This window comes from Urocitellus parryii, chromosome 5 (genome assembly GCF_045843805.1).
Source record: "Urocitellus parryii isolate mUroPar1 chromosome 5, mUroPar1.hap1, whole genome shotgun sequence".
Lineage (NCBI taxonomy): Eukaryota > Metazoa > Chordata > Mammalia > Rodentia > Sciuridae > Urocitellus > Urocitellus parryii.
Window position 1 is genome coordinate 192403060 of NC_135535.1, and position 12624 is coordinate 192415683.

The 12624-nt window shown below is 42.8% G+C and overlaps 1 protein-coding gene across 4 annotated transcripts in view; it reads right to left on the reverse strand.

Moving 5' to 3' along the window:
* Positions 1–1541: 1541 nt before the first annotated feature.
* Xpnpep1 (X-prolyl aminopeptidase 1) overlaps positions 1542–12624 on the reverse strand; it is a 51730-nt gene continuing 40647 nt past the window's right edge. For all 4 annotated transcript variants that reach the window (XM_026389164.2, XM_026389167.2, XM_026389168.2 and 1 more), the window contains 7 exons: positions 11758–11829; positions 9961–10021; positions 8414–8483; positions 7395–7568; positions 6369–6445; positions 5202–5300; positions 1542–2075 (listed from right to left, as the gene is read on the reverse strand). In XM_026389164.2, coding sequence (XP_026244949.1) covers positions 1947–2075; positions 5202–5300; positions 6369–6445; positions 7395–7568; positions 8414–8483; positions 9961–10021; positions 11758–11829 — 682 coding nt within the window. In that variant the 3' untranslated portion in view covers positions 1542–1946. The remainder of the gene's footprint in view (positions 2076–5201; positions 5301–6368; positions 6446–7394; positions 7569–8413; positions 8484–9960; positions 10022–11757; positions 11830–12624) is intronic.

The following is a 12624-nucleotide window of genomic DNA, read 5'->3' on the forward strand; positions in this document are numbered from 1 at the left end:
CAAATTTGATAAAAGACATGAATATAAAATCCAAGTTCAATAAATTTCAGAAAGACTCACACCGAGACACATTATAGCCAAATTTTTAGAAATCAAAAACAAAGACACTTGAGGGCAGCAAGGGAAAAGTGATTTATCACAAACAAGGGATCTTCAATAAGATGATCTCAGATTTCATATCAGACACTTCTGAGGCCAGAAGGCAGTGGGCTGAAATATCCAAAGTGCTAAAAGATAAAAACTGTCAACTAAGAAGCCTGTATCTGGAAAAACTGTTCTTCAAAAGTGAGGGGAAAACTAGGACATTTTCGAAAAACAAAATCTGAGGAAGATCATTAACAGTGCACTTACCCTGCCATAAATGTTTAAAGGTTCCTAAAATGTGAAATGAAAGGACAAAAGACAATAACTTGGAATCATATAAAGAAATAAACCTGAATAAAGGTAAATACATGGGCAATTACAAAAGCTCCTGTTTTAACAATGGTTTGTGAGTCCATTTTGTTTTCTACTTTTACTTTTAAAAGACCTGTACTTTTTAAAAAAAATTATTCTAAAAGCTAACATCATAAAAGAGAAATTTAATCAGACCAGTTTTTAAAAGAAGAGTCATACTAAGGACTAGTCATTAAAAATAACTAGGTATATATGTATCAATATGCAAAAAAATGAATATACTGGCAAGTTAAAAAAGCAACTGTATAATAGGTATAGAATGATCCAATATTTGCACATGCGGAATACATGTTCAAGTGTATGCACATATATCCTTTTATAAATACATATGTACAGATTCAATATTTTGTTAAATGATGAATACAAAGAAGTTGGCAAAAATATGTACCAGATAGTAGTGGTTATACTTAAGGATTATATCTTCGGATTCCTAAAGAGAATGCATTTTGGGGGAATACTAGGAAACACTAATGGGAGACAGGGAAAAAAGACACAGAAGTAAAAGAAGAAAACACTGAATCTATTACTGAACAATTGGGGCACCTGAGACTCAATGCACCAGGGACATCCAGAAAAAATGTAGGACAATATCCCAGCCAAGGGATGAGGAAGTCTGTCTGCCCCTAACTATGATAGTGTGAAGTCACAGGAACACTAACTCTAGGCCCATGGGGATTTCTCCACATGTGCATCAAGAGAAAGTCAAGGGACACTTGATGTAAAATGCTATCTACAAATAACGGGATGATGAGAACTGTGGCTCTGTAAACATGAATGAGATAAATGAGTTGCAGCAACTCCTATAGGACAGATTAGGGAAGACCGTCACTTCTGACATCAATGACACATTTAAAATATTTTTAATGAGATAATAAAAATACCAAAATACTAGGTTTTCTAGAGGAAAGAAAAAATAAAATAAATGGTCACAATTAAGGCAGAAAATATGCAGGGAGACCAGGGGTCTCTCCTAAAGGGGCCTCCACCTGGAAAACCATGCCTCAGAGGCCAGCAGCCCTGGCAATCAGCTTGTGACATGTAGCAGGCAGCACCCTGAGGAAAGAAGACAGCTGAGACAGAGCAGAGATCTGACATTTTTATTCACTGATCATAAATATAGTCCCATGAACATCAAAGTGATCATGAATGATGGACTAGCACCTGGAACATGACCATCATGGAGCCCTCGATGATTCGCCATCACTGGCCAGAGAGCTCAGGGTGTCTCCCCTTCACTGAGTCTTCAGCTTAGTGGGGACCCTCTTTCTGGGGTAGCAATTTTATTCCTGGCTCATTCTCAACAATTAAAAAGTCATAAAAGACTGTTTTCAAGAAAATATCAAAGAAGATAAGAAGATTTTCAGTTCTTCTTAGAGTCTAAAAGTAAAAAGGGGAGTTAGGCAAGGAGAAGAGGAAAGGGGAAATATGTCAGGGGTCTGCCAAGTTTCTTCTTTCCAGAGAATTTTACAAAAAATAAAACCAGGGAGGTATTAATGCTGTTTGGAGATGGGTTGCGTCTCTCTGATGAGCCACTCCAGAGCTTCCTGTCTGCCCTGTTTCTGCAGTTCCTTCCCGATCACATCTCTGCAGGTCAGGTGGTAATTGTTGAGCCAGTCACACTGCAGGGAGGAGAAGAAGGACACCGTCACTACACTATTACCAAAAAGCTATAGAGACCAAAGGTGAGGGACTCACGAACTGAGAGCATAAGCTGGGGTTCAAGGTGCATAAAACCCTTTCTTCCTGCTGACAGACAGCAATTCCTCATGCCTATTTCCCTGGAAATAGATGGGACCAGCTACAGTGCTTATGGTGAAAACACTCCCCGAAGAGTCTATCCTATGGACTGACACTGTCTGCAAGGGAACCCCAAATACCTGGTGGTAAGTCATGGCTTTGGGCTTCCCTGAGTGTGGTGCAACTTGTAACAGGCAGTCCCCTACTGGAAACGCCCCAGAAGTGATACCTACAGGCCTTTACAAAGAGAGATGGAGCAGGGGCCACTAAGCTGTAGCTGCTGCACCCACCCATGTGGACACATTCTCTTTCATCTTGGCTATCTTGAGGAGGTAGAAGACTCCTGCTAAGAGATGTGCCCAAAGCTGTCCTGCCGATACAGTGGGTTTCCCACCCCATATCTACTAACAGAGCTGAATAAACTAGATCGGCAAAGCCCAGTTGGGTCATGTGTGTGGCTGTCTAGATGATCCGAAATGTGCCACCACACCAGGAGATTAAAAAAAAGAAAGAAAAAAAAGATTACAAGGAAGAAGGTGCTGAGGGAACTAGGTGCCTTGGTGGGGACTGATCCACTAGAAATGAGGGAGGGGGGAAAACTCTGTGGCAGGTAAAAGGGTGAAATCTCCCTCTTGGTGGGGGTGCAGGGGAAGATGAAATGAAGCAAATTTTGCTCTCTCCACATCCCAGGGTGTACACCTAGCTATAGCAAGGCTAACAGGACCCCACTGCCACTGGAGTGGCTGTAAGAAATGAGCCACACTCATTCGTGGAGGCAATGGTATTATTACAAAGGAGCTGGCTTCAGGGAATATAGTCAGGACCAGGTTCCAAAGCCCAGCTGAGGAGACAAGAAAGCAGAGAAATGGGGGTATGACATAGCCAGGGCCCTGCTCCCAATAAGAGCCACCAGCCCTAAGGAATTAAGGAAAGCAGGGCAGGGGCAAGAGCAAGTGAACCACTATCTTCCCTTCAAAAAGCCAGATGGATGGTGGGACCTCTTGCCACTTCACATGCCAGGTTGTTTCCTTGTGTTGTATGAAATCTTAAGGACATGAGAAACAAAGAGAGGCCAGGCAAGGTTACAAAGCAGCCTGCCATCCAAAACAACTCACAGTGAAGGTGGTGGTGGCCTGAGGAACCCTGGGGTCCCAGGGACACTCACAAAAGTCCTTTGTTAATGGGGGTAAGGAATAGGAGATACAGATAGCCTCAGAGGGGCCTGAGCAACATCCCAAGGCTCCAACACTGCAGCTGCCCAAATTCACTTCTAAGGTCCTCTGGTGCCATCTGGTGACAAATGATAGAACGCAGATCAAACTGGAAAACTTCAAGGTGACTGCTAAAGAAACAACTGGGAGATGTAGCAGGCAATGGCCAGGTATTTTAAAAGTCCAATGGACAAAATCTTGTTGCAGGATTTGATTGTCCCTTCAGCCAGAATGAAGCCCCAGACTTACAAAGAAGTATGTAGAAAAGGGAACTTTTGCCAAAATATAATAAACGAAATACTACTCAGGATGTTAAATACTTTTACACGCTGTTATTTGCAGAAATTGGTTTATGATCCCCAGAATAAGAAAACATTATTTGGGGGCTGGGGCAGGGGCTCAGTGGCAGAGCACTTGCCTAGCACATGTGAGACACTAGGTTTGATCCTTAGCACTGCATAAAAATATAAACAAAACAAAGGCATGCTGTCCATCTATAACTACAGAAAAAAATTTAAATATATTATCTGAACTACAAAGCATAATCAGCAAAATAATTTTTCGATGATTCAGCTAGACCAGGTGCTAAGGTGGGATCTGGATAAGATTGATCCCACTGGTCTATGTCCAGTATCCTGGGGAAGTACAGGTCACAGGTTGACAAGGCTTTCTCCTTCAAGGAAAAGCGGCCTTGCTTAACACACTGCTTTCCTAAGTAGAACATCATATGAGGCAGATGCCTCCTGATTCATACATTTTGTGTGGACAGGAAGGACTGCATGTCACAGAATTACTTGATAAGAAGCCATAGCCTTGGGCTTCCAAGAATGCAAAGTGATGTATCACTGGAGAATCTCTTGCTAAGACCATGGAAGCTGTGCCCAAGGGTCATTGTAAGAGATACTGGTTCCTAGTGGGCACAGGAGTTCTAACCAGGATTGGCTCCTAAGTGGCATGGCCCATGACTGCCCCAAATGAAAAATCTCTCATTCCTAGGTATCCTGCCACACTTATCCTGCCTTTGGCTTCCACCAGTCATCTGCTTTTTACTATGACTTCTGATCCCCAGCCTTGCTCTAGAATTTGTGTATGGCTTCTGGCTTCCTGGTGTGAGAACTGATTTGTCCGTCAGGTGCTAACTGCTCCTGCCATGTTTCTTTCTACTCTGATCTTAATCACCTGTCTGATCCCTCAAGCCTGACTCCAAGTGCCCCAGCCTGCCACCTCACCTGGCCTCAAGAGCTGGGAATTCCTCCACAATTTAAAAGGTATTTATAACCTGTAATCCACCAATACTATCATATCTCAGGTATTATGAAGGGCTTCATAGCCCCAGAGTGACCACAAAAGTCACAGAAAGGCTGGTACCATCTCTCCTGATCTGGGTGACACTGGGCATATAATAGACTTTGTTTCTCATGTCCTTAAAGTTTCATACAACACAAGAAAATAATCTGGCATGTGAAGTGGCCAAGAGGTCCCATGATCCATCTGGCTTTCTGCAGGGAAGACAAATAAACCCATGTTTGCTAAACACATCTCAGTGCATCTATGGCAGAACAGTACAGCTATTTCCTCTAGAAAAGCAATGGCTACTATTCCTACACACAAATTCTAGAGCCCTGCATGGCTGAGAGAACAGGATTGCCTCTGCCTGGAGACTCAACAAATACAGGAAAAGCTCCCAGGTCCTCAGGGGACTTCTCAATTAAAAAGTGAAAATGAAGCAGAGAATTTAGGGAAGCTCTCATCCCCAACTACTAACACTTCTCCCCCTCACCGACACTTCCCCATTACCTCTTTGTCTGTAAGAGAATCCACATCTATCATTTTGGTCTGGATCGGAACCAAAGTTAGAGGCTCAAAGGTCAGGCTTCCCCGGTTATTGAAATTATACTGTGGGAGAAGGAAGAAACAGCAGCTTTCAGCCCTCTTTACCACCATGAACTTGCCATGAGGGTTCTCCAAGCCCCGCACCTCTCAGAACCTGATGTAACTGGGAGCTGAAAAGTGCTTGGCTGGTGACCATTTCTAATAGTTACATGAGGCGCAAGAACATACTTTCTAAGAGTGGCCCCAATGGGTATGTGGCTATGTCATCAGGAATAGCCAAGCCACAAACACTGAGGGGCTCTCAACAGCAGGTCCATACGGTTGATGTCCTCTGTGATGGAGGAAGCAGGGACAGGGCGTGGGGTGTCTGCACTGAGTAGCACTTCTGGTTTTTGTTCTCAAGGTTCTGCTAGGGTGTAGGCTCTCAGAATCATAGTTAAACAGTCATCTGTGTGACTGCCTTGACCCATCAGGTGACAACAAGGTTGTCCATCAGGGCACACAAGAGCATACTGGGACTCTGTTCACTGGTGACACTTCCAAGAATAGTGACTTCTGCAAACAGAGAGATCCCCAAGGTCAACCTCCTAGCAGACTTAGGAGGCTACTTCCCCCTGGCTATTCATCTGCATAAACATCAAAGGGGGAGGCACAAACAGACCCTTTGGGTGGAGCCTTGTACCTAAAATCCTGCAGCCTCTTAGTAACTCCAAAGGGGAGAAAGTGAAGTGCCTGTGTCTCATATTGCCTGGAGCCCTAACCCACCCTATAACTCAGGATTCCTCCAAGGACACCTGGGGGTGTAGTGAAATCATAGCTTCCAGTTTCTGGCTTCCAGTAGGAACAAGCAGAGGGGACTTCACCACAAGCCACCTCTAGTAAACTCAAGCTTAAAACCACATCAAGCGGGGGCCAGCCTGGGAGGCCATGAGTTCTAGACCCAGTTCATTAGTGAGTGGGTTTTCTTACTAGCTTGGAAGGGAAGCAGAGTGACCTCCAATAAAACACCCTGGTATGAGGGAAGAAAGCTCCATTTGGACCCCAGAATGGCATATTCTTGACTCCAAAAGCCAAAAGTCTTCATCTTCCTACATTAAGGAACAGGAAGTTTTTATATTAGCAGACTCTCACCTTGGTCTTCACGGGAACCACCAGGACCACATTCTCAATGCGGATCCCAAAAGCCCCATCTTCATAATATCCTGGCTCTAAAACAAACAAAGCCAGGATGAGAAGCAGCCCACAGTGAAGATGCACAGAGAGAAACACACCAGAGATGGCCGCCCCACCTCAAGAGAAGGTCCAAAGGTACCACCTTCTCCCACAAGACCATAGTATTACAGGCACTGGAAATGAGGAGGATAGGCTCTGAAGTTGTGGAAACTGGCTACAGGGTGGGGAGTACAATAACAGGAGATCTGCCAAATGAAACATGATGCATGTTCCCAGGACACAATGATAAGGACATTAAAATATGTTCACAAAGATTTTGCCAATGACAAGGGAAAAGACAACAATATTAAATAAAAAGCAGAGGGGCTGGGGATGCGGCTCAAGCGGTAGCGCGCTCGCCTGGCATGCGTGCGGCCCGGGTTCGATCCTCAGCACCACATGCCAACGAAGATGTTGTGTCCACCGAGAACAAAAAAAAAAATAAATATTAAAAATTCTCTCTCTATCTCTCTCTCTCCTCTCTCACTCTCTCTTTAAAAAAAAAAATAAATAAAAAAAATAAAATAAATAAATAAATAAATAAAAAGCAGAATAAAATATGTCCAGTATGATCAATAATAAACTATGTGTGCATATATGTATGTGTTTTTATATGTGTGTATAGATATCTATGTAGATAGATAGATATAGATATTTCTACCTACATAAAACACAAAAAACTAATACAGCTAAATATTAAGTCATGTCTTCCCTGGGCAGTGGGATAGCAAATGATTTTTGATTTCTTTCTACACTCTTCCACAATCTCACTTACTCTTAAAATAAACCTGTATCACTTTTATAATCAGAAAAGTTTGTTGTTGTTATTGTTAATCAAAGTGACAGGAGGGAGAAATTGACTTTAAATTAAAAAATCGGAAACAACAAAGAACCAGCAAAAAGACTCAAGGATCTATGCATGCCCTATATGTTAGGGACACCTACCATCAGTGACAATCATGCCTGCCTCCAAAGGCTCGTCAGAGAAAGTTTTATAACTAATGCCGCACGGACCCTCATGAACATTCAGAAAAGATCCAACACCATGTCCTGTTCCATGCAGGTAATCCAGGCCAGAATCCCATAAAGCTGAACGGGCAAAAGAGTCCAGAAGGTGGCCTGAAAGACATATAAAGAACCACTTAATGATATTTGTACAGCACTTTAGAGATTAGGTTTATTATGTTTGGCTCCAGAAAATGAGACAGAAACCAACAGGTAAAAGTTCAGACTGCAGCACAAAGAAGAACTTCCTAATATTCAAAGCTCCTCAGGAGCCAGTCAGAGCTCAGTCTGAAGCTAGGGGATCATTTGTCCAGGATACTGTAAGGGGACAGACCCCAACTGCAAACTAAGGCTGTATTAGGAGACACAGATATTCCTTTCCCACCTCAGGAACCTTAATATCTCAGAAACTCTAACCAGACTGCAAGCAGAAAGGCAGGCATGAAAGATCGGAAATGGAGGCTCAGGAAAGATGAGTACCTGCCTATGTAACCAGACTCGAGGTCCAGGCCTTGTGAGTCTCCTGTCCCATCCACCAGTCCTCTAGTAAAGCAGTAAAGTCAGGATCCCAGTAAAATAAATTCCAACAGGATCATTAAAGGAAGTGCTGGCCCAGTACTTCAACAAGAGTTGCACCTAATCCCAGTGGGCCTGGAGGTCTCTCCCTGCCTGGTCTGCCCTTGCCAAGAGCCACCCACACATGTTGTCCATGCTGTAAGTGGTTGAGAGAGCAACTATAACCAACATCAGGCCCAATTCTTAGCAAGGCTCTCTGGGACACAGGGTCACCTAAGCTCAGCCAGTAAGTCCAGGAGACTCACCCTGCTAGACCTGGCTGGCCCTTAGCTGTACAACAGACTGATATGCAAAGGGAAGGATATGTTTTTCTAGTCAAACCTAAGACACATTAGATCCCTGAACAAGAAAGAGCCTGCCATAGGATAGAAGGAACCACCTACCTTTGGTTCCAGTCGGGAAAATGGCTGCACTCACAGCTATATGGCCCTTGAGGACATATGTGAAGCATTCCTGCCAAAGAGAACCTAGGGTCACATTGTTGTAGAAGAGGGACATTCAGATCCTATAGTTTTCTACTAGTTCAGGGGAAAAAAAAAAAAAAAACATGCCTGTTAAAGTTCTTAGTAACACCACAGAGAAAACTTAAATGAAAAGACAAAAACAAACAAAACTCTGGCAGAAAAGAGAATGGCCATGGACCAATTTTCCAGAAATCTTAAAATTAAATTTAGTAAAAGCACTATCAGATAACCCACAGGACTTACTACATAATGCACATTCTGATACACTGTGTCACATAAGCCTTAGAAAGACTGGGAAAAGTCACAAAAGGTGCTGAGGGTCCAAGCTAGGTTGACAGTGCCAGGCACTATACTAAGGACTATACATTCACAGTGCTCACTGCAGAGCCACTATCATCACCTTCACTTACAGGAGTGAGCAGCAAGCCAGGTCACACAGGCCCCAGGTGGCAGCATCTGACCTCACAGCCAGGCAGTCTGGCTTTGACATCTGGCCTCCTCACCTCCATGCTATCCTTGGGGTCATCCCTACTGCCCAGATAAGAAAAATGCTACTTGGAAGGTAATGGCTTCCCAGTGAAGAGCAGAAACTCTGCACTCCCCAATCTCATCTGTGCTCTTTCCATGTACAAAAGAGTCACATCAAAGAGATCCTTGACCACAGGTGCAAATGCTCCTAAAGTGTGGTGCCTAAAAATGGACAAGGACAGGCACCAAGACTAGGCATTTTTCCAGTGCATCACATAAAACCCTCTTCCTTGGATAATCTTCCTGTAGAAGCTTCCTCAGCCAGACGCATTCTCTCAGAGATTGAACCAATACTCCCTGAGCAGAGACTATAACCTGGGAACTCACTGGCTCATGGAGCTTCACACAGCCAGTCTAGGAGGTGGGTACTGCTACCCCATTTTTATGGGTGGTAAATACTCTGTTCAAGGTCAAGGAGCCAGTAAACAGCAGAGAAGATCTGAAGCCAGGACTCCAGACCCCTGGCACACATATCTGTGCCTCATGGCTCTATTTCTACTATCCATACCAAGTCACACCAGAAACAGGACAACATCTGTCATTTCAAAAAGTTCCTTGAGAGGTGAGCCTGCAAATAGAAATCCTGAACTTGAAAAAGAAAGGGGATAGCTTTTACAATCAAAACTAGAGGTGTCTTGGGAAGCAGACCTTCCACTACTCCTCCATCCCCAAGGAGATTTCCTGACTCCAGAGAAGACCAGAGGTACTTAAACTTGAACCTGAGCTGCCTTGATCTTACAGAATGCTTTTAAAACTCTCAAAATGTTTTTACCCTCCAATAATTAATTAAATAGTCTTCATAAATCAGATAAGCCTGACTTCACAAAAATGAACAATTTTACTATCCGACATATAGTTTATATTTACATACACAGTCCCTTTTCACAAAAGCAATGCTCTTCTTAAGAGAGCAGAAAGAGCCTTACCCTCCACCTTACCTTCTCATAGGCTGTAGGGGTCCCAAAATGCATGGTCCTGGTCACATCTGTGGTTCCGTCCCTTTTGAAAATAGAAGAAAAAAAAAGTTTTCAGTCAACAATAGCTTTCTCTCGATATGAGGCAGGCAAACATGAGGAGAAATTAGAACCTTCACACACTGTTGAAGGGTATGTAAAATGGAGTCATTTGAAAAAACAGTTCATCATTCTTAAAGGTTGTATGGAGTTACCACATAACCCAGTAATCCCACTCCAAAGTACATATGCCCAAGAGACCTGAAAACAAGTCTACACAAAATTCTGCACAGGAATGTTCATAGCAGTATTATTCACAATAGCCAAAAAGTGGAAACAACTCAAAGGTCCATCAACTGATAAGTGGATAAACAAAATGTGGCATATACATACAATGGAATATTATTTGGCCATGTAATGGAATGAAGTACTAGTGATATATGCCACAACATGGCTGAATCTTGAAAGCATTATGCAAAGTAAGATAAAACCAGACAGAGAGGTCATATATTATATAATTCCAATTTACATGAAATGTCCAGAATAGGTAATCCACTCCCCTTTTACTCTACTATGGGTTCTTCAGGGAAGAATAAAGGGGGAATTGACTGCTAATGGGGATAAGGTTTCCTTCCAGGGTGAAAATGTTCTAAAACTGATTGTGGTGATGGCTATGCAACATGGTGCATGTACCATTAAAAAAAAAAAAAAAAATCAGTTTTACATTTTGAGTGGATCGTATGGTACATGAATTATATCTCAATACAAGACAAAGTGTAAGTGTAAAAATGGCCTGATAAATGGGAGTGAACTTGACCCTGAAACACATTCTTGGTCTACAGTATAAAGACTGTTCTGTGAAAGACACCATCACTAAGGTAATGAGAAATACACAGGCGTCTACTTGTAACATAAGAGGGCCAATTCAATTCCTCATTAGGAAGGCAAGGAATTTATTGGACAAAGACATTAGAAATGCCCAAATGCATCTCTTAATACACCCTAGCCTACCATCCCTGGCACAGAAAGGATAAGTCTAGGAATCTTGCTAAAACTTGAAAGTGAACAGGTTATACCATTTTTAAGCCGTCCTAGAGCCCTTGGCATAAGGCTGATACACCAGCCCTCATGTTCCAAGGCCAGGCTATGGTTATCCTATAACTGGCTGAGCTCCTTTGATAACTAGGCTTTCCATCCTAACTGCTGTGATGAATGGAGCACTCCAAGTCCTCGATTGTGAGATCTCTGATTAGACAGCATCTATTCTCACTCCTCCTCAAAGTTCCATGTGGACACCCAGCCAAATGTTAGGATCCCCTCTGAGAAACTATGTGGAGCAGATGACCATGAAAGCAGCAAGACAGAAAGAAGAAAATTCAGAAATCTAGGGGCATTCATTCATTTAAAATTAACCCTTACTTCCTAAGACCCAGGAGAAGCTACAAGTCTTGGGGGCTGGCAGACAATTCTATGGGCTAGGGCAGAAAACTTCCCAGGGATGTCAAAAGCTTGGTTCATTTCACAGTTACTTATTTAGTACTTTAACAACTTCTAGCCAAGAACTAAACATTTTCTATCAGTCGTTTGTGGGAAGAGAGTCACAACTGGGCTATTTCAACTAGAGGTGAGAAAAAGGACAAGACAGGAACAATTCTATCAGTGGCAGCACAGAATGAGATCCGCAGCTGAGCACTCTTGACTGGAGTACGGCTTATCCACCCACTTAACTGCCTTGAACCTACAGGGTCAAGTTCTGTGGCAGCCCTGGTCCAGTTCACTTACTTGTATTGAGCGCCTGAGTCAATGAGGTACACCTCATCCAGTGACAAGGTCCTATTCGTCTCAGGGACCGGCCTAACAAAATTAATTAAAAATTAGTTATTCCACAAATGTAAACACTTGATGAATCTGAGAGAAGGGCACATAGGGTTTCTTGTTCTATTCTTAAGTATGAAATTATATCAAAAGAAACTTACCCAATAAATTTATTGTTCCAACTAGTATTTTTTTTAAATATTTTTAGTTGTAGATGGACACAATATCTTTATTTATTAATTTTTATGTGGTGCTGAAGATTAAACCCAATGCCTCACATGTACGAAGTAAGTGCTCTACCACTGAGCTACAGCCTGAGCCCCTCTAACTAGTATTAAACTTATACTATTCAAAGAATCACTCAAAACTATCTCCCCAACTAGATAAAGAGTTCAAGAGGAAAATAACACATTTATCTATATCTACCTGTGTTTGTGCTAGAACAAAACCAGCATTTAAAAGAAGTGACTCATAAAAGCCATAGAAACAAGGATCCATGGCAGCAGGAGGACTAAGCTAGAGCCATGGGAATGGGTCACTGGCAGCCTCACTAGTTTCTGGGGACCCTAGGACTTGCCACAGCTTCCGGGTCCCTCCTTTAGTCCTGACACCATCCATGTGCCTCCCTACTCACTTCTGAGACCATCAGACAGGCAGAGGTGCGAGGGTTGTGAATGACTCCATTTGAGAGAAACACTGAAGGGATTTTGCTGGGAAAGGAATGGATCACAATACTTTTAAGCTAGAGCACTTTTCTCCAGATGAATGTGAAGTATTTTAAAAAGTGGTCTGGTCTCCCCAGGCCATTTTCCAGGCAATATCACTGATGGGAAA